We start from the raw sequence: 21,970 nt of genomic DNA on the forward strand, positions 1-21,970 counted from the left end.
GGGATCACCTTGAAGGTTGGCTGTGCTTTTTATCCACAAAAAGTGTGTGCTCCAGGTGTGAGAAGCTGGGAAGTGCTGTCAGAGAGATGTCCTAGCTCTCTCTAGGACCAGGGCAACTGAGTCAGTGCTGTGTTTGGGATAATTCATCCTGATGAAATGCAGGTAATGGTGTTCTACAGCTTACAGTACCCAAGTTTTTATATCTGCCTGATACTGCATCCACTCATTCATAATTTGACTGCGGCAGTGGATCTGATTGGATTTGATGCACAGACAAAAGTTTCTGATGCTTCCAGTTGTGAGAAAACTGTCTAGATTGCTTAGAAATACCAAGTTCATTCTAGGTATAGGATTTACACCAGGTTAATTTATTTTTCCCAACCCTACTTTAAAAGTTAAGTGGGGTGTTGTGATGCCTAAGCCCTTTTCAGAGTGCTCACATCCCGTCAGGATGAGTAATATCACAAAATCATGCATCATGCTTTTCAATTTTAATTTTAATTTTAATTCTGTTTTAATTTTTAAGCATCACTGCTGTCCAGCAAAACAAAGGAAAAAATATGATAGCAAAGATTACCAGTTACTGATGGTAGAGCTAAACATGATTACTTTGTCACCTTTTCATCATTAATGATTAGCCATCTTGTAGTAGGTTAGAATAAGGAATAAACAGTTATTTCCAAGCTGTGCACAAATTAGCTTTTTGAACCCGAGAAAGTGAATTAGTTTTATCCAATATGTTTTCTTTCCCAATAAATGAGGATAACAAGTTCAAAAAATAAACATTAAATATCCGCCAAATCTGCCTTAACTCACTATCAATACGTGGCATCTTAGAAGGATGTGCCACAATGTGCTTAGTGTATTACATACACTGGGAGAATCAGAATAGGGGTAATACCTTTTCCTACACTGCCTGATTTACATGTTAAATTTTCACTCACTGAAAGCAAACTAGACTGATTGGCTGTCATTTTAGTGGTTTATTTTGTTTAATTGGTCTTGAAACTCCAAAGTATGAAGTTTCAATGGCATTGAAACAGGTAAGGTACTGTCCCTTGCCACAAACTAGTTCCTCTAGGCAGATCATCATTTTCTTTCTGTTTCATGACATTGCTTCCTCCTAGATGTGGTCTTTTCTGATCCAACCAACACAAATTTCATGTCTGTTTGCTCTCTTTTTCCAGCTTCTGGCCATCCTCACTGCTTCTTCTGTCACCTAGAGCTTGGCTCTGACCGGGAAGTGCCTTCCAGTTTTATCCGCTACGTAGATGTGGAATTCGACATGCCCACCACTTCTGCGTCCAAAGCCACGGTTCGGTCCATCTCTGTTGAGGACAAGACTGATGTGAGAAAGTGGGTCAACTATTCAGCACACTACAGTTATAAGGTAAAATTGAGTATTTGGCAATCACCATGGTTACTTTGCGTACTTCATTGTCTTGAAAAGTGTGGGCAGACAAATGAAATACCATAGGCAGATGAGGTGGGGATTTGGTACAAGTCAGGCTCTGTGCTGTTGCTACCCACGTGCAGCCTACTGATTCATGGCAGATAGGCAGTGGGTTATCCCTCGGTGAAGGTGGACTAAACTTGGTTACACTTGCTTTGTGAAAGAGCATGCAGACAGACAATCAGTTCCTGGGGAGCAGCTGGTCAGACAGGAGTGTGAACAAGGAGTTTTGCTGCTCTTTGTAGTAACTGCAGTGGGAGTGCTAAAGTGGGAGTACTACAGCAGACAAAAGGATCACATTATTTCTGTGCTTAAATATTGCTTTTTCCTGCCTGCCCTAAGGAGATGAGCAGATGGGAAAATGCACGATGTATATACATGCCAAGAATCTCAGTATGCCAAATCTGCATGGTAGCTGATCACTCAGCAGAGAAATTGGCATTCTACCTGCCTTTTTTAAGAGCAATGATGAGAGTGAAAAAAATCTCAGGGTAAATATTTCTGATGTTAAATGCAATTTCATTTTTAGTAGTCACTTAAATTCCCTGGAGATGACATTTGATCTTCCTAAGTAAGTATCCCTTCTAAGAACTAAACATTGTATTATCCCTGAATTTTCAGAGGTATTGAAATATAGAACACATAAGTAGATGTGCATTTTGCAAATGAATTTCTTTGCTTTCATCAAACACTTTGCATCGATCTTCGCAGAGTTTAAAACTGAGGCTGGTCTTCTGCTGTCACTTTGAAAGCCACTTAATCTTCTGCAGATTTGGTTCTGGGTTTGGATTCGAAGTACAGCTGGGGATGGTGATGAATATAAAATCATGTGAGACCAATTCTCTTCATGATATTGTCTCTTCTGGAAATGATGTCACAACACTATTGAATCATAAAACTGTCTGGATTCGACTTAAAACCATTATAGTAAATCAAATCCAGCTTTCCCTCCCCATTCTATTTCTCTTACAGGCCTCTCAGTTTACCAAGAGTTTCTTCACCTGAGCATTGACCACTAAGGAAGATTTTTCAGTCTTTTTTTTTTTTTTTTTTCCTCATTACCAGTGTTCTCCCTCTTTTTCCTCTGACAGGTAGAAATCGAGCAGAAAAAAAGCCTGAATGAGGATCTGAAGGGAGAAGATACTGCAAATCTCAACGAATGTGCCACACAGTGAAGGAAGATCAGTTTTCAAGTCCCAAGAGGGATGGTCAAATTAACAGACTCAGAAGAAAGGACTTGCAGGGTTTTTGTATTTTTCTTTTAAAGGTATGGAGTATTGCTTTTAAAATAATGCTCTGAAGAGTATTGTTTTTCTTCTTGATGATCTGTACTTTGAGAAGAAGCTCGCCAGTGCTTTGTTTGGAGTGGACCCATGGGCTTTTGCTGGAACTATTTAAGTATATATCACCAATACTGTTGGTGTATTGACAGAGTGAGTTATTTCTCTTGTATGCTGCTTGGCTCAGTCATCAGCAGATTCACTTCCTTCTGAACAGCCAAAAAAACAACAGGGAATATCAAGTGAAAAATGATACAAAATCTAATTTCTGAAGTGGTCAACAGAATGAAAATCCTGAGCATCATTCTGGAGAATCAACAAACTGCCTTTTACACGTCGTAAATGTCAGGCCGACGAACTACAGACAGTACAGCTAATCGTGTAGCTGTTCTTCTATTCACCTTTTCCTGCCTTGTTCTCTGAACTATGTTGTTGTTGTGCACATTTTTTGTGGGGTCTGGACAAGCTACAAGATAGCTTCTGCATTTTCTTTAAATTTTCATGTGTTAGTCTGGGCTGTTCTGTTATCTTGACTGAACATGGTTACAGCTGCTAGTAACAGGGAAGGTGTGTTATAGTAGAGATGATACAGAAGGGACTTTGCTAAAATTAGATCATTCCTGCCTAGAAAGATTTAAGGGAAACATATTGTGGTTTTGTTTTGTTTTGTTTTCTTCTGTTTAGTTTTATGTTTTCGTGAAAGGGTAAGGTGGATGGTTATTGAAAATGTCAGAGTGCTATTACTTTAACAATGTTGTTTGCCTTCCCAGTACTCCTTGGAAGTCTGCCCTTGCTTGCAGCACAATATTGCTTTCATGTTCTATCTTTAACTGACAATGTAAGTAATTTTTGTGCAGCTATCTTTACAGAATCCCCATTAAGTGAGACACAAAATCTTTTTTTTTTTTTTATGAGATGTTTAGATCTCCAACTAGCTGAAACTAGCAGCAAGTTTTAAACCTTCCTTCTAACTAAAAATGCAGAAGGCAAAAATCACTTACTCATATATATATTTTCAGAAAAAAAAATCAGATAAGAGTGTTTGAAACACCTATTTTTTGTAGTTGTTTCCATGGCTTGCATAATATTTTGTCTCAAAGTAGTTTAAATGTGAAGAAAAAAAAGTAATTTATTAAAACATTTATCTTTTGAAAGATTACTACTGGCTTTAATGTCAAAAATTTGGAAAGTCTTGGCAAAGTAATTTAAAATCATAATGAATTCAAAAGCATTTTTAATAAATTTATAGGTTTATTTTATTTTACATTTCATATGAAAGAAAATTAATATTCACCCCTGGTTTACTACTTTCACTGTGATTCCTGTAAAAATCACTGCAGTGCTAAAGTCCCAAATAAAACATAAGATTAACTATATGAGTCTATAACTGGTAGTAGTAGAATTTAAAACAAATTATAGGGAATTTCTAAATGCCTTTTTGTATGCACCTGAAGTTCAGGCCTAGATCAACCTACTGATAAATATTTAGACAGCCATGTTGCTGCACAACCTCTGGCAAAGGTACACTGCTGTAAATAAATAAATTCTCAGTCCTTCTAGAGTTTCTTCATAAGCATATAATCTTACTGAAGCCCAGAGAGCTCCTCTGAGCACACCATCTACTACTAAGTATTTGCAACGTCTTTTTATAAATTGAAAATGGTATTAACTTTTATGAAGCATTTTGAGATCCATGGATGAGAATTATTGATAAAGTGCTAAGAATTATTTATTAAATAATAATGTATAAAGGTTGTGAAATATCTGACAGCACAGAGCTGAATTCACGACTGATTCTCAGCTCTGCAACCACTAGCTGTGATGAGTTTCATGGCAACTCCTCTCTACAAAATTCACTCTACATTTCAAAGACATTCAAAGAACTTCTGGGTATATTTCCTGTTTTTCACTGCTGCTCCTAGTGTACATTTTCTGAAAAGGACTGGCAAGAAACCCAACAAGGTAAAATTGAATGTGTTCTGTGATGTTGCTGAGTAAGTGTGAGATGTTTTGTGAACGAACCAGTTATGATCTGCAGACAGAGTATAAGAATCCTTTGCTTTTTTCCCCCAGATCCTGAAAACACAAATAATTAATAGCAAATAAGCAAAATTATGTTATATTCCTTAATGAACAGGGAAAAAAAAATCAAAGGAATATATTTTTCCATCTCTGTTGAATTCCAAACTATTCAATCTCTATCATACTCCAACCATGGACTATTTCTGCCCCAACAGTTGAAGGATTAACATACTGGAGTTCTGTGGATTTACTCCATTTCTCTTCTTCATCACTGATTCTTTCTTTTGTCAGTTCAAGGTTAAGGAATGAAGGTAAGAGTATGGGCCTGACTCTAATTTCTCTTACGTAGTGAGTTCTATGACAAAGGCATCCCTCCCAAGCCTAATGGGGTTACGCAGACAAAACTGGAGGATTGTAAAGTAAAAAGCTATATTAATTCATTTTGATCTCTGGATCATATCTTTGTGATGTTCCTGCCACTGAATTTTCAAGAGCATGAATTTTTGAGGTATGAATACCACAGCCAGAGTTTCCAAAGATCTTACTTCCTATCAAGGCACTAGTGTAAGCAGTTGGATTTTTTCAAAAGAGCACTAACAACCAAAATCTTTAGAAAATGTAACATTGATACCACCAAGTGTCACCACTCAAAGCTTTTTTCCATCCAGCCCAATTATGAGCGTTGAGCATTTGAACACTAAGCTCCTAAATGCCCTTGTTGAGGCTTTCACTGTTCTTGCTTGATTAAACAGTGCCAGTTCTTTGGTGTTAGATACTGCCACTGTACGAACTTCATGTATAAGAACTGCATGCTCTTCATGCACAGGGGTAAAGCAGTAATTTGGACAGACTGCTGTTGGAGGTGAGAGGAAAGGAACTTTTGTCAGTTTTAGAGTAGCTGAACTGGTTTAGATGGTTTAGATACAAGATAGGCCTGTAGTGGGGGTGATTTATTTTTATTTATTGTTTAATCTTGGGGAAGAATCTCTTTAAATATTTTCAGTTTAACACTCCTTTTGATAAAGATATAATCGCCGTCTTTGGTTTATTTGAAAGCTTTGTAGTATTCAAACACTCCATGCGGGAAATGTGCCTTCAAGGTAAGCATACATTTACTCCCTGAAGCTTATTCCCACTTTGAACCTTCCTTCTATATCTCATTACAATTTTGATTCACTTTGTACTCTGGTAAGACTTGAGGTATTGCAGGGAATTTTGCCTAGAAAAATAAACTGAAATGGTCTTTGATCACAAGGGGTAAAGATGAACATCATCTCCAGGCAGCTGAGCTTATTTTAGTGAACTCTTTTTGCATTTATTAACTATGGATACTCTGCTAGCAAAGGAAAATGGGTAAATTTGAGATATTACAAGTTACAGAAATAATTGTAACTGACTGATATTTTTATCCTTTCAAGTATTTTATTTAGACTCAAATTTAGTCATCCTATGAAGGAGACAGATTTTAGGTTCTTCATTGTAGCAGTATCATAAGAAACATCACAGAAATAGTTTACCTTTTCTGGTGGGTTGCTGGCTGACATATTGGCACGACATCCAAGACCTGTTGGTCTACCTGTCCAAATGACTTAGTAGCTGCTAAAACTCCCTCTTGGTCATTCGACTCCCAGGACTGAGAACAATTTCATGCATACGAGCTTGAAAGCAATAAGAAAAGGTGTACATGTACAAAGTTCAGCCTGGGGGTAATTATTCTGTCTGTTGCTTGCATGAAACTCTCAGTAATTTCTTTGGCTCTTGAATGAGCACAAAATAATCAAGGCCCTGATAGGTGACCTCTGTTCCAGAGGTTGAAAAATTCCTGTATGTGACTCTTAGCAGCCCTTTCTGTAGCTGTACTCATCTCCAGAACTGGTCTGTGCAGAACACAGATCACTTACAGTACTTACCCCCCTTCTGCCAAGAAGTTAAACCTACTTCATGTGTTGGCTGAGATACAACAGCTACATATAATACAATTCTGAGATCACAGAATTTTCTGCGATAACAGGTGTTGTTGTTCCTAGAATTCTTGTTTTGTTCAGCCATCCACCCATCCATCCATCCACCCACCCATCCGTCCTACCCTCCCTCCCTCCCTCTCTCTCTCCCTCCCTCTCTCCCTCTACTTGCAGTTCATTCTTTGCACTATTGACATTGATTGGTTTGATTATTTTGTAATATGTTCCTACCTTTTTTTTTTTTTTTTTTTTTTTTTTTGTAAAATAAGGAAGTCTATACACTGGCTGACTTTGTAGAATTGGTTTGTTTTTTCTTTTTATTTTATGAGTTGAAATGGGATGTAATGTTTTGTTTGAACTATGGGAAAACTTAAATAAATGTTAAGATGAAACAGCATATCCACATTTTCAATATGAAATGAAATTGAAGTTCTATGTAGTTTGTGCTGTATAGCCTGATAACTCAGTACCAGTCCTCTTAAATTCAGAGGAGGAAGTGTTTTGAATGGTATAAGGAAGGACATCAATTACAAGTAACGGGATTGTTTACAGAAATGATATGATTTCATCTGATCACCCAGACTAAAAGATAAACTGCAAACAAAAGGAAGCAGGCCTAGAGCATGACAAAAAACATGTAACAACAATATGACAACAAACTTGTAACACAAACCATGCAATATAGCAGAGAATCCAACACTTTGAACGTAGCTGTCCTAAAAACAGCTAGAGAATTGGAGCTTCTGCTCAGTGCTCATCTTAAGCTTCTGCTCTCTAACTGCTAAAGCCATGAGTGGAAGGGCAATGTCTTCTTGTGATCAGAATATCTTTTTGCAAAGCAACAATAAGGTCTAAATACCTCTGGTATGACCTTTTGTGTTCTTTCAAATTTGAATAAGCCATATATCATTTCATACATTTTTCCACTTCTCTGAACATCACTTTCTCAGAAGCACTCCCTGAATCAGACTGAAGAGCTGGGCAGTCTCATTGACCAAAGAAAATCAGACGCCCATCATAAGGGCTGCTCAGATTATTGCTCTGAGCCCAATATGTTCTCCATAGTGTATGCCTCAGTACAACTCACGGTTAGTAAGTCCATCATTTTAGGTGATCCTGCTTGGCAGGGAGCTTGGACTAGATGATCTTCAGAGGTCCCTTCCAACCTCAACCATTCTGTGATTCTGTGATTTTACAACATAAGAAAATGGAGGCACACAATGAAAGATTCCTCATGCTCATTATTCAAGAGTAAATCAACCAGAAGAAAATCAGCCAGAAGAAAGAAGAAAGTTAAATGGGAAAGTTCAGGAACTGTTAGTAATAGCAGTTTATTTACTATTATTCAGATATTCAGTGACATTTGGAAGGGGTAGTATCAAATTGGGAGGGTAGGATTAGACTAACTGTCATAGCTTCATAATATAAAAAATAGATAAATAAAAGGGGAGAGAAAAAAAAAAAAAAAAAAGAAAGTTTGAAACCATGCAGCTCAAAGTTCCTTGGCAGTAATGCAGTCCTTCAAGGCAAGCCAAAATATGGCCCTACAAGAGATGGAGACCTCAGAGTGCCAGCGCAAAGTGTACCTAAACAAAAGACATCACTGGAGTGAGATAGGGCAATTTGGAGGGAAAAAGCACCAGAGCTTTCTTTCAGTTGCTCTTAGTTGCCATGACTGCCCTTAGCATCTAACTCAAATATGTTGTCCATTTCTGAGCAGGACAAAACCTGCTGAAGGTTAGCTGAGGTAAAGCAAAAGATAAAGAAGCAGCCCATTGTTTCGCATCCAGAAGCCTGCTGCAGCTTAAGTGCAGTTCTGTGTCACAGCAGATGTGCCTGAAACACAAAGCTCACAAGTATCAGAAAAAAAAAAAACTCACGTCCACAGGATTAGAAGCCCAACAGAAGCCTGCCACCAAAAAATAATAACAATATATATATATTTATAAAAAACAAACAAACAAACAAAAAAAAGTAGATGCAATCATAGGGAATCATATTCAAACACTGAATATGGATGATGTATTTTTCAATCCTGACTGATGGAGAAGGGTGACTGTAGCAGAGCCTGCAGCCATGCTGGGATGCAGGGGTTGGGGCAGGCTGGTCCTGCTCTGGTCCAGGACCCTGCTCCCAGCTGCTACTGCCCCAGGTGCTGCAGATAAACCAGGAGCAACCAATGTAGCCTAAGGTGTTTCTGAAGACAGAGGATGAATACAGTGTGAATACAGCTGAAAGTAATTTCCAAAGGGGAGAGCCTCTTTTGTAGAGGTTTGCTGTATGCAGAACAGAAAAACAAAGATGTACTTCTTTGTATGGAAGCTGAGAAACTTGTTAGGGTACAGTCAGTTCAGCAGTTGTATTAGTACAGATAGTACTTAGATGGAAAGGGGATAAATTGGGAAAACTGCATGTCAGCTCCCAAATGCAGGCAGAGCTGTCGGGGAGTTCTGTCTTTTGGTCAAGAGAAACAAAAGCAAAATTGCAGCCAGTTTTCAAGCAAGAGATGAATAGAGACAGCTTCCTCTGTCTCCACCTCCGTCTGAATCAAAATCTTGTCTGAACTGCATCAGTGTGCAGGATTATTTTATTTTCTCCACAGGCTGTTCTCTCCACCCTTTGCACAGGAGGAAGAAACGTCCCTGGCAGACAGGAGGTGACATTTGGTGTGAGAGGAGCAACCAGTGGAGCGCGGGTGGCAAAACAGGGTGCGTTGAAGTTACAACCTCAACAGACAGAAACATGCAGCGATACCTCACACAGTCCAGTGATAAGTCAGGAATTACCCAAAAAAATGTGACTTGAGGAGTCATGGTTTGCAAACACCGCTATTGGGAACAAAGGGAAAAAACAGTCCACAAAAAAAAAAAAAAAAAAAAGACTGGGAGGCTTGTGAATAAATGTAATTGGGTTCGGAACTGAGCCACAATGTCAAAATCAGTTGTCGAATTGCATCATGACAGAGAATCAGAAACACATGGGGTGCTGAAACCATGATCGGGCTGTGGCCCAGCAGGCGGTGGGGTTGAGGTGTGTGTCCTGCCTACGGCCGTGGCCTGTGGGTATGAAGGGTGAAGGGGCTGGTGGCTGGGCCTGCCGCCTAGGCCCTGAGGGACTGTTGCTCTCTGCTGGTCACTGCGGATGCCGGCCTGCTGCCCCAACTGCTGGCCAGCCACGGGGGGAGCCTCTGTGAAGAGCGATTCTCACTGGATTTCAGAGTTTGTCCCTTTATGAGACACGGCAAATCAGTCGGGCCCAGGTTTTCAAAATGGGGTATAAGTACCTCAGTCTGCTTTGTGCTTAGCTTAGAAAAGGCCAACAGAGAGATTTTTCAGTGGTGCTGACAGCTCTTTTCACCAGAGCAGTCCTTGCCTGTCAGCCCAGGCATGCGCAGTCAGGCTGGGCGTTAAAAGCACAGACTGCAGCAGCCATCGCCAGCAGCCTGAGCAGTATGGGCTTCAAAAGCTGGGGCCTGCAACTGTTCTGGAAAATGGATAGTGAGAATCAGCCCTATTGAAAGACTGAGCTTAAATTTATGTTCATAAGGCACTTTAAATATCTCCAACTAAAAAAAAGGGCATCTTGTGAAAGGATAACTATTACTACTGTCTATTTAACACCAAAGTTATACATGTGTGTTGTATAGGCACATAGCTAGTTGTATAGCACAGAGGTGCCTTGTGTGGTGGAAGGGCCAGCAGTGCGATGTTTTTATTTTCCTGGCACTCTTTAGGAAGACAGACGCCCTTCCCTGATGCATACCAGTAGGATTAGGTCCAAACCTGGGCAGCCAAGCTCAGTGATCCCATCAGCAAACCCCCAGCAGCTGCTGCCTCAGCCTGGAATTACCAGGATTCCCAGGAGCTCTTATAAATTTGTATGAAAGATTCGTAAGTGCAGCTACAGCTCAGCTCCTGTGCATGCCTCAAACTGCCTCTGCCTTGACACAACTAAATAGCCAAAGCCAACCTGGATTTTCAAGCCAAGCATTTTCCTGCATTCTCCCTCCCAAGGAGTCTCATCTGCTGTTGTATCGACAATAAACATCATGCATTATAAACTTGCTCAGTGGTTAGGGCCCTATGTTGGTGATAAGCAAATGGCTCCCCTTTTCTCCTTGTCTGAGGCTACCTGGAGGGAAGGACAGGCAGCTCTCCTCCTGCCAGAGGTGGAGTCAGTTCAAGACAGAACAAGAGCGAGGGAAGACTTTGAGGGCTCAGAGTGCTGGCTGGGTTTGTCAAGCCTTGACTGCAATTTCTGTAGCTGTTGAGTAAATTATGGAAATAGTCCTTGAAGCAGGAACTAGAATCCAGACCTGCCCTCAGCCTCCAGACATATCTTTCTCTGCTGAGCTCGCTGAACCTGGAAGTCTTTCTGCACATTCGAAGTACTTGGGGTAAGTAATGGCACCGTTCGAGGACAGTACCTTAACTGTTCACTGAGGTGCAAAGGAAATACAAGTGTTTAAATACATCCTTCTGCTGTATTTTCTAAGAAGTAATTTGTTATAAAAAGTCTTCTACCTGAAGTACAATGGTCTTTCTGTATTAGAGCCTGGCAATAATACAACCATATGCCTTTGAAATAAATGCCTTATAGCATGGGGGCTGTTTTTCTTCACAGCACCCACACGAAAATCGGTTTCAGCTTGTCATAAAGTAATTTCTTAGCTATTTTTTAGGTTTCATTAAAAGATGTACTAGTCACCAATTTTCAGTTTACATTAATCATTTGACAAATTGGGCATTATGAAAGTACTTTTATAGAAGTCACAGACAACAATCATTGCTCTCAAAGAGAGTGCTATTGAAAAAAAATAGCAAAAAGAGGGAAATTTTGAAAACATTTCTCTGACTTGTTTGTTTGTTTGTTTTCTGCTGGAGTTAGTATACTTGCATAGGAGTTCTCCTGCCTCCCTCTTGTGGCTACGTTTTTATTCTCAACTTGGAAAAGGAACAATTGCAGTGCAGCCACAGAGTTCATGATAGTTACCCTTCTGATACAAGCCTACCGCTTAATTTTGCTAGAAAAGCCCCACTCTGTTGGGAATATCCCAAACAAAATTTTTCTGCCTAAGGGAGAGATTCTTTTTCACTTTCATGTGGAAACAACTGAACATGTTTGATAAAATCAGTGGTAATTCATGCTGGTTGCATTTTGTAATTGATTCTGGATGTTCAGATTCAAGTTAGCCAAATGTACGAGCTCCACCTAGGAGCTAAGATGGTATATTTGAGATGATGTAATGTTTTCAGACTGTGCTGGAAAGTCTAGACAATAACTTTGGAGTCAACTGCTTTGATGCAATGAACCTGCAAAAACACATGGCCTATACATTTTAGGATATCACTTTGTCCTTCCCAATCACCTTCCATTTAAGAATTGCGTAGCCCTTTCCAAACATTAAGAAATTAAGCCCACAAGAACTAACTGAAATAAAAGACTGTACCTCTCAGATGATAAGAAAGCTATGATAGCATTAAATAGCTACCTTGGAATGAGAGGGCCCCAACTGAACACAAATCTAATGCCCTTCCATTGTTTCCTTAATCCACGAGAACATCTTCTCCCTTCAAGGTCCTTAGCAGACTTACACCACATGTGGTGTTATTTACCTTGAATGTCTCTGCTCTGTGCCCTAGTGTTCTTCATTCCTTAACAATTTGCACTGATACCAATACAGCACATTGCCTACTGAAACACTCATGAGGTTTGTTTCTTGAAAGCCATAGCTGGAAACTGGGCAAGAGGGACCTGGATACTTGTAGAGAATAGAAACAGAATGAGCTGCACAGTTTAAAGCCCACTGCTGTGTTTCTTGCTTTGTTAGGCCTAAAAGAAAGTGAGCCTGCAGTTCTGCACCAACGTTACTTGGTCACATCCTCCAGCTTCATCTCCAGTTTCATCAGTGAAAGGGACTCGCTTTGACCACTCACATGTTTATGTACCTACCCGGGTGATATGGATAGAGATATTAATTATCATGTTGGCTTTGAATGTACTCATCTGCTTCACGTTAAATGATACCCATCAGCACCTCCTTGGCTGCCAGCCAGTAAAAACATTCATGGGAGCTGAGCCCAGGCCCATGCAGGCTGCCAGGGGCTGCCTGCAGCAACAGCTACAACTTCTTGGGAAAAATCATTCCTGGTGCCTACAGACCAGGAATCTCATACAGCTGCTGTTGGCCCTTTGCTCTGTAACCATTAATACTGCATCTGGACAGTTGGCTTGGAAGAACAAATTCAGTCAGACTCAGGCACAATTGCGTCTCTGTTGGATCAGCCGGAGCACACCACACCGTGTGTGGGATGGCAAGCACCATGTCATCTGGCTCCCCAGGCTGCAGTGTGTCCGGGTGTTCACTCACCTGCCTGGCAAGAAGATGGATGTGTTGTGTCAGGGGGGCTGACATGAGCCAGCCCCACAGAAACCCCAGGCAAAGCTTGAAGCAGTTGCGAGACCCCTACTGCATCCTTCCCATGTGTCTACAAGGTGTTATTTCCCAGATATTACATTATTTCCCAAATATCACACCATCTGTGCCTCAAACCTTCTGGAATATCTTTAGTGAGCCATACTGAGTTGCAGCATGGATCAGAGCATGGTTTCAATCCTTCCAGCACAAATACAGCTGCCTGAAAACTCTACAGTGGAAGCATTGTTTTCTGCTCATTGTGTGCTCTGCCCATACCATAAAACAGCAAGCAAAATTGCAGGTATAGTGGCTGTGATGGAATGCCTCACTGCAAATGTTAGAGAAATGTTAGAAAATAGAGACGTAGACATGCTGGCTGCTAATTTGCCTAGAGTCTGTCTCTGGGAAAAATGAGATGGCTGATGACAGTAGGTCATACTGTGAATATAGGAAGATTTGTAGTGGAGGATGATGCTTAAGATGGAAAAACAATCTTTCATCTAAAGCAGCAAGGCACGGAGTAGGAACAAGCAGCTAAGGGAAAATATGAGCTCAGATTTCTAAGGGAAGCTTCATATTTTTTTACATGTTTGCAGCTGTCAAAATCTTCATATGCCCAAGACTTACAGGTTACACACCATTTACCATGAAGACTCAAGTGGAAAGGAACTCTGGAAATGGGTCACAGGTTGGAAGTGGCAATAAATAGGCCTAGGGCCCTCTAGCTCCATTACAAGATGAGTTGGGCTGGCTCCTTCCTGCTGTTTTCCTTTCTCTCAAAGGCAGGGTCCCTGACTGCCCATCAGTCCTCACACTAGTACAGCTTTGCCATTTGGATAACTAGCCCCAGCATGGGAACTGCACATTAATTGCTTGTAAGCCACAAGATGGCCACAACTAAGTTCATGCTCACTGTTCCTCACTAGGAAGCCTGGACCCAGCCAAAATCGAGCTGAACTTGTTTCCTACAAATTTCCATCTTGTCCTGTGGAAAAACAAAAACAAAACAAAAAAAAACACAACTCATCTAGGAAAAAAATAAAAATAAAAATGTGTCTTGCCTGCCTGATGCCCTTGGGGCTGGGTCCCGGAGGGGATGTAGATCACCTCTGAATGGGCTGTAAAGTGTAGGGCACACCCATGTTTGTCCATGAAAGCTGTAGCCTGCTTGCCCTTAAAGCAGCTCTGAGTGATCCTCAGCAAGCCAGAGGCTTGCGTGATTTGCAAGGCCACTCACCTGGTCGCAGAGGAACAGATATATTACCAGGGAGGCAGTGAGCATCCAAGGGAGAGCAAACCTGCCCTGCACAAATACATTTTCAGTTTATGGCCACATGAACATGGGATGAACTAGTGGGTAGAAGACACCAGAGCACATCACCACGTAGCAGTGGCTGCCCGTGTGCAGCCTCTCACCTGCAGCAGTGTGACAAGCCCAGGCTGCACACACATGCGCCCAAACAAAACACGGGGCTAGCACCTACACAGAGCAGCGCCCTGCCGTAGTTACACGCTGCTTGTTTGTATTCTGGCATACTCTGCGGTGATTACTTTGTCATAAGTCACCACACGGAGTCCGAGGTATGTAAGGCTCGCGAAATGACTCTATAGATCACTCAGTGCAAATTTTTCACTATGAATCTTTTGCTCTCCAGCGCCTGCATAAATCAGGAAGAACTTCGCTGAAGTGAATTCAATTTTGCTGTGGACCTTTGCACACAAGAGCTGGAATATACGGCAGTAATCAGTGAAAACATTTATCAGCATGCTGGGTAACGCTTTGCTTTAGAGTCAGTAACGTAGGATGCTGCGTGCAGGGAGAATCCAATCGCTGTTTGAAGTGCAGGGTTTTTGTTACCTGAGTTCTTTGTTTCTGGGCTTCGTGGCTCAGAGCCAGCAAAATTTTGGCTGTTGTCAGAACCTCATCATAGCTGAGTAGCTGTGATTCACAACAGTCGCAGTCTGAGTGATTAATTTTACTGCTTAAAAAGCACTTAAGCAAGGTAGTACTGACAGAATGTGTAACTTGAAGGCACTCCTTTAGCTTGTGCCTCTGCAGAGATGCTGTAACCTTCAGAATTTTAGGGGGTTTTTTAGCTGTATAAGAGTCAGTGCTCAGCATTCAAATTATGATTCATTTATTCTGTAGAAACCTAAGCAGTAGGCGAACATATATACACATGCAAAAACAAAGGTGGTCTCTGCCCTAGGACCAGCAATCTTCCTATTACAAACATTACAACTTGCCTACAGCAAGTGGGGTGGGCACTTCAGCACAGGACAATTCTTCTTCAATGAAAGGAGTCCTGAAGGCTTTTCTACATGACAAAGCATTTGGCAACAATGATGTTTTGAAGCATTTCCTCTCCTGGTCACTTATTTCTACTCCTGTCAGCTCTTGCAGTTGCACTAACGTGTCTTTTGTGGGGTTACCCTATGAACCAGATCAGGAAACCTAACCAGGTTAAAAATTAGCCACAGGGAAAAAAAAAAAAAAAAAAAAAAAGCAGCAAAGAACTGGCACAGCTGCAAAAGCAGACCATAGTCACATAGGGACAAAATAAGCAAAGGGTGGCATGGGAAGGTGGTATGAATGCCCCAAATCCATACTATCACTGAATGGTTTGGGGTCGTGAGAATAACAGGGTTAACATCTCAATTATATTTTGCCTTTAGAAACTTTGTATAGTTTTGTCAACCAGAGATGTGAAAGAAACTCTCTCTGATATACAACTCTATGGCACCAGAAACCTCTGGTGAAGTGTAAATAAATACTCTATGGGCAACAGCTTGGAAAAAAGCTTGTTGCCTCCTCCAGCTGTAACTGATCATGCCACTAGAAACAGCTGCTATAAAGGCCGTGGGGCAGGTGTGTGACTTTTGAGTGGGGTGGGTTGAGGGAGGTTAAAGAAAGCTAATACTCAAAGTAAAGGAGGAAAGAGCAGTCCTAGAAAATTAAGCAGTTCTGCAAAATCTGATACATAGTTTGTACTAAAACAGAGAGGATGTAGTTATTCTGCTTTGGGGAAATTGTAATGTTGAAAAGAGATGGTTAGTGGCAACTTTAGAAGAAACTCTTTGCGCTGGCCTCTGGATTTGATGGTATTGCTCCTCAGTCTTTAAAGGCCTACAAAGGCCTAAAGAGATCTACAGGTATATGGGGACAGAAGGTATTAAAGCAACAAAGCCACTACAGTAGCTGGTCCTCTGTTAATATGAGCTTCAGCAAGGGTGCAACTGATGCCTCTTGCTTGGAGGAAGACAGCTTTCTAATGTTGGTAGGCAGCTGTGTGGCATTGCCCACATAACTCAGTGCATAGTTCTCTTGTCCTGTTTAGACATGTCTTCATGAACAAGGTGTATACAAGCTGTTTCCAAACAACTATACCTATTTGAATGGTAATAGTCTCAAACTTTATTAAAGCAAAATTCTCTGTACTTCCTACTTTACTTAAGCAAGCACTTGGTGAAAGCAGGGCAAGCCTGAGACTCTTAACAGTTTAATCCTGACAGAAAAGCTTAACGTGTTGTGAGCTCCTCACCAGGCCTTGCCTGAAGTAGCCCTTAGCCCTTGGATCTGTGAGCTCCCTGCCCTCGGCGAGGTCACTGGAGACAAACCCTGTTACTCTACAATGACAAGGTTTCGCTTGCTGTGGTAAGGGCAGCTGATTTGTGCTTGTGTTGGACTCTGAAAACTGGTGTTGGTGTACTTTGGTGAAGTGTGGTGCCGGGCTTCACATTTCAAAAGCAAGAGCAAATCTATCAAGAAAATTAGAGGTGTCTTAGAATGAGACTGACAGGACCTATTGCATTCAATTTCTGCCTTGCTTTTGGGGGGTGTAAATCTAGTACCAAAGGTAAAGGGGGGGGGGGGGGGCATAAGCTTACTGTCTCTTGTTTCCAGCTTCTAGGTTGTGTAGAATGGGCTGTTAGAAGGAAAATGTCACTCAACAGATTTTACATAGCTTTTAATTAAACAATACTATACCTGAACACTGAATGAAACTACTGTTGCATAAACTCCATTATTTGTCAGCATCTTTTCCAACTCTAGAGGGCTGGTTGTATCATCACTCAGAAAAAGCTTTTGTGTGATGTGTCTACCATTAATTTCTGACTGTACTCAAAATTTTGAGTTGTAGCTTAAAACACTTAGTCTTCTTTCAGAGCTGAAATATACTTCAATAAAAACTCGAGTTATAAATAAATTTACACTCTGGTACAGTGAGTGCTCTGTGCTTCTGTGTATGATCTGAAATGTTCTTACAGAGAAATTAGGGTGCTCTGATGATGATTGGGTCTGGGTTCCTCCAGGTGTATGAGATTAAGTGTATTCATTGCATGCTCTTGGGAGGTAGAACAGTATCTTCAGATGAACAAAAAAAGCTCTTAATGTATTTTTTTTTTTTTTTAAGATAAATTTATTCTATTTTGACTCGGCATCAAGATTTTGTGCTTCTCACTTTCAGATGAGTTGCGAGCTGGTGGTTTTCAGTGGAAATCACAGGTACTTAGCACCTTCCAGTTTCTCGACTCAAGTATGTCCTACCCACTTCTCAAATTATCAAATACTTATGTCAGTTCTCCTTTTGCAGAACATCATGAGCGATACATATGAAAAACAATATACTAGGACTTGCAAAGGACTTTAGAATGGAATTGCAGTCAACTAAAAACTCATAATAGACCCTGCTAGACCAGCTCCCTTCTAACAACTTTTCTAAACGATCTGGCTCTCTGATAGGCCACAAAGGAAATGAAGTAAGAACACTGCCATAATCTACATAATCTATACCCTTTGTACTAATTTAGCAAGGTAATGTTTGAGTAGTACATCAATTTCTTCCTCTGCTGAGAAGCAAGTGACTCATTTTGTACCACCAGGACAGAAGCATCCAGGGCACTGAAAGCAGACTGTGTACACCTGTATGTATGGTGTTGGCTATAAAATATAACTTGTCTTTGTCACAAATGTTCTGGTAGAGAGAGAGATGCTTTTGCCTAGGATTGAGTGTGAACTGTATTTCCTACAGCACACCAAGGATCAGCTTTTGATTTTGGATGTGTATTTCCCCCCTACAGTACTCCCTCTTTGGAACTATTTGCTTGCAATGAAGGAGGGAGTGTACCCAAAAGCACCACCTTTGCTTTGGGTAGAAAGCGCTACAATATGTATGACCATGCAGTTCAAGTCTAGGCAGCACAAGGCTAAAATGTCAACAGTAGAACTGGCATTACTGCCATACCTGGTGAAGCCACTGGGAGTTGGAAGTGGTAGAAATCTTAAACTTGTGGATTATCCTAGCTTTTTCCTTAATATGATCCATTACTGACTGGCAAACAAAGGATAAATACTGTTAACTGTAATAGTAATGCTGTGTGTAATTCATGCTTACTGAGACTATCCAGACCATTAGTGTTCCTGCTGTAGTGTGTGTATATATACCCACGTTTGTTAGGCTGAAATAACATAATGCTGAAGCCGAATCCACTGACATTAATACAGCAGGGCAGCTGAAGTGCTGGGGAAGCACTGGGTGAGCAGGCTTCAGAAACCAGCTAACTTACTTGCTCTCCCTCGGCTGCAACTGAATTAGATGGACCATTGACTTGACTCAATAGGGCATTTCTCATGGGGCTTGATTTGTTTCTCAGCAACATCCTTTAGAGGAGCTTAGGGGTTACCGGTGCCACAGAGTAACTTGATACTGATGTCTGAGAAACTGTGAGGGGCTATGCCCCACAGGCCCAATGTTCCTGGGGGACAGTCTGCTGAACTGCAGAATGGAGTTAAATACCCCACTGAGCTGTTACTGCTCGTGTCCACATGCTGACTTTTGAATTACACAGCGAGCCACTCTGGAAACCAGTGGGGTTTCTGGTCTATCCAGGGAAGGGAACTGCATCTATCCAGTGCTTCTTCTTGAGAAGAGGAAGGGTGTGAATGGCAACTGATTCATTCCTGGTGGTGTGCCAGTTGCTTCAGCAGCTAAAACTGTTTGTGAACTCTGCCTGTGAGTGCCCTTGCCAATTTCTTTGAGTTTTATGTGACTATATGTGCAATTATTTAAAGTGTAGAAAATGGAAGGCCATGAGTGTTGGACAATTTACAGGCCGAATTTGTAAACACTCTGTCAGAGATTGCTACCTTTTATTGCTACATCAGGAGTGAAGTAATACTAGCACCTTATTCCCCCTGCTCATTCAATATACCTGAAGTCAGACTGTGAATTACGGCTGCTGAGATGGCAGCCCCTCACCAGTCCTGCTGGTTGGGGTATGAGAGTGGAAATCTCCAGCAAAAATGTGGAATTGACAGCTGAGGATGGTAAAACTTTGTGGACTCTTTCCCATGTAACTTTTCTGCCAGAGCTCCACCAGTACGCACCATAAACTGGATTTATCAGGCGCTCTGTTGTAATTAGTCAAGTCCCTATACAGTCAGCCCTTCAGAAGGGAGAGGAGGTATTTGTTACCACAGAACTGAAGGATGTTGAAGGAGTGGAGAGGAACAAATTCCCTCCTGTCAAAGGATATGAGACAGAAGTTTCTGTACTTGCTACTTGGGCTAGCTGATAGGTGGGACTTGAGGTTGAAGGCAGTGTGACAGGGCTGGCCTGTAGTGCGGTGTTTGTGCTGAAGCAGTGTAACTTGTGTTCGGTGAGTCAGAATTGAGTGCTGCTTCCCATTTATGCTTGAGCAGGGCTTTTACATGTGAATTAGTGGTGGAGGTCCAAGCTGGATTCAGAAGTGCAAAGTTAACTGCAGGAGCAGTGCTCATGGCTGAGGACATTTTTGCTGCATTACACGGCTCTCACGTGTTGCCATGGAGAGTGGGGACAGGGAGTGGAAAAGGAAGGCGGTAAGGAGGGGAAAATGGAAGTCGAGCCAACTGGCAGGGCTCTGACGACTCCCTGCACGGCTGGGAGGTCCGTGCCCACTGTGGCCGTGGGCTCTGTAAGGAACAGCGACAAGAAGTGAATTTGGACGGGAGGGAGGGCCGGTGGGGGACTGCGGGACGGGGCCCCTCCCTGCGAGCGCTGCCCCCCCACCCCCGTGGGGCCGCCGGGCCCCTCAGGGCGACCCGTGACGTCACGGCCGCGGGCCCCCGAGGGCGGCAGGGCCGCCATTTCCGCCTCGGTAAGAGCCGGGCGCGCGCGCGCGGCCACTTCCGCCTGAGCGCGGCGGCGGCGGCGGCGGGGCGGGAGGGCGGGCGGCTCACGTGACGCGGCGGCGCTCTCGCGCGCAGCTCTCGCGGTGCCGGGCCGGCCCCCCCCACCCCCCGCCCGCGGCCCCCTCTCGCCCTGTCGGCTCGCGCAGCGGCGGGGCTCTCGCTATATAAAGGGGCGCGGCGGGCAGAGCGGGCGGCTGGCGGCGGCGGCTGCAGCCCCCGGGGCCGGCGAACGAGGCCGGGCCAGGCCCGCGGGGCTCTCTGCAGGCGGGGGGGAGAGGCCGGGGGGGGGCACGGCAGCCGGGCGGGTTTATTGTTTTAGGGGCGACTTCCCCCCCCTACCCCCCCGCACCGCGGTTGGGGGCGTCCCGGGGGGCTCGGGACATGGCGAGCTCGACTAACACAAACCCCGTGGTAAGGACCGGGCCGGGGGGCGAGGGGGGCCCCTACCCCCGCGCTGCCTGCCCCCGGCCCCCTCCCCTGCCCCCGGCCCGGCGGCGGGAAGGGGGCGGCGGGGACGGGAGGAGGAGGAGGAGGGGGGTGGCAGCGGGCAGCCCCCCGGGGCAGCCAACTTGTGGCGCCCGGCGCCGGGGAGGCGGAGAGCGGAGCCCGGGGGCGGCGGGAGCGGGGCCGGGGGGAGCCGGGGGGGAGCCGAGGGGGGCGCGGGGCGGCGGCGGCGGCGAGGCCGGGGTCCGGCGGGGAGGGGAAGGGCAGGAAGGGAAGGGCCGGGGGGCGCCGCCGCCGCCGCCGCCGGAGGGAGCCGCCCGGGGAAGGGGCGAGCGGCGGGGGAAGCGCTGCCGCCGCTGGGAGCCCCCGGCCGGTGTCGGTGCGGCGGCGGCCCCGGCCCGCGCCCCGCTGGAGCCATTTTATGTTGCTTTATCCGAAGGAGACGATGGTTGAAAAGCACTTCTCCCAGCCCCGCGGCTCGGCGCGGCTCGGCCGGGCGCGAGCCCGGAACTTTTTCTGCAGCGAGCGAGGCAGTATTTATTTTACAAAGACAAACTCTTCCCCTCCTCCCCTCCCCGCTCCCCCCCGTGTCCCTTCTCGTGCTTTCTGCACCTTCGTGGGTGGCTTGCTGCTGTGCTTGCGCTCACACAGGTTCGCAATAAGCAGTCACACCAACCTGCGCGGCCACCGAGCCCCCCCAGCGCCGCTCTCCTCTCCCCCGCTGTCCGCCCCCCGGCCACGACCCCCGCCCCGAAACGCTGGCGGAGACAAACCCGGCGTCCCGGCTGCAGGCTCGGCCCCCTTGTTTGTGGCTCTCAGATCCATCATGGCTTCCCCCTGCCTTTCTGCCTGCCTGCTCCTTGTGTTCCTCCTCCCTGTGGCTGCCCTGTTTATATAGAGCTATTGCCGCTCTCTAATATAGACTCTGCTAGGATGGGAAGGTGCTTTCCAGCCCCACGTCACCGCCTCTCCATTTAAACACCACATCAGCCTTTAAATAGGGAGAGAGCCGCCGAGCGCGGGCTGGGAGGTGCATGCATCCGCGGCGGCGGCTGCCAGCCGGGCTTTTTGTCCCTCCGAGCCCGCCCGGCCCCGGCTCTCCCCGCACCGGGGCCGCTGCCTGGCCTCGCACAGCAGCCGGGCTCCGCGCTGCGCTCGCCTCCAGCCTCTCCCGCCTTCCAAAAGCATTCACCTTTCTCTCCCCATTTTCTTTCATTT

The 21,970-nt window shown here is 44.2% G+C and overlaps 2 protein-coding genes and 2 long non-coding RNA genes across 7 annotated transcripts in view; 3 read left to right on the forward strand and 1 right to left on the reverse strand.

The window, feature by feature from the left end:
- Window positions 1-7,113, forward strand: part of STON2 (stonin 2) — a 77,069-nt gene extending 69,956 nt beyond the window's left edge. For 2 of the 4 annotated variants that reach the window (XM_068683027.1, XM_068683028.1), the window contains exons 6-7: window positions 1,188-1,390; window positions 2,545-7,113. In XM_068683027.1, coding sequence (XP_068539128.1) covers window positions 1,188-1,390; window positions 2,545-2,628 — 287 coding nt within the window. In that variant the 3' untranslated portion in view covers window positions 2,629-7,113. Of the gene's footprint in view, window positions 1-1,187; window positions 1,391-2,544 lie in introns of those variants that run through there. The other 2 variants (XR_011096933.1, XR_011096934.1) reach the window with 1 other exon arrangement.
- LOC137857023 (uncharacterized) lies at window positions 969-21,660 on the reverse strand. The gene is made up of 2 exons (XR_011096935.1): window positions 21,526-21,660; window positions 969-1,328 (listed from the first exon to the last, which is right to left on the reverse strand). It is a non-coding gene; the product is annotated as an uncharacterized lncRNA (long non-coding RNA).
- Window positions 15,172-18,590, forward strand: LOC137857025 (uncharacterized). Its single transcript, XR_011096941.1, has 3 exons — window positions 15,172-16,789; window positions 17,604-17,641; window positions 18,217-18,590. It is a non-coding gene; the product is annotated as an uncharacterized lncRNA (long non-coding RNA).
- Window positions 20,384-21,970, forward strand: part of GTF2A1 (general transcription factor IIA subunit 1) — a 28,308-nt gene continuing 26,721 nt past the window's right edge. The window contains exon 1 of the mRNA XM_068683033.1: window positions 20,384-20,719. Within this exon, the coding sequence (XP_068539134.1) occupies window positions 20,690-20,719 (30 nt within the window). The 5' untranslated portion in view covers window positions 20,384-20,689. The remainder of the gene's footprint in view (window positions 20,720-21,970) is intronic.

This window comes from Anas acuta, chromosome 5 (assembly GCF_963932015.1).
Source record: "Anas acuta chromosome 5, bAnaAcu1.1, whole genome shotgun sequence".
NCBI classification, from domain to species: Eukaryota; Metazoa; Chordata; class Aves; order Anseriformes; family Anatidae; genus Anas; species Anas acuta.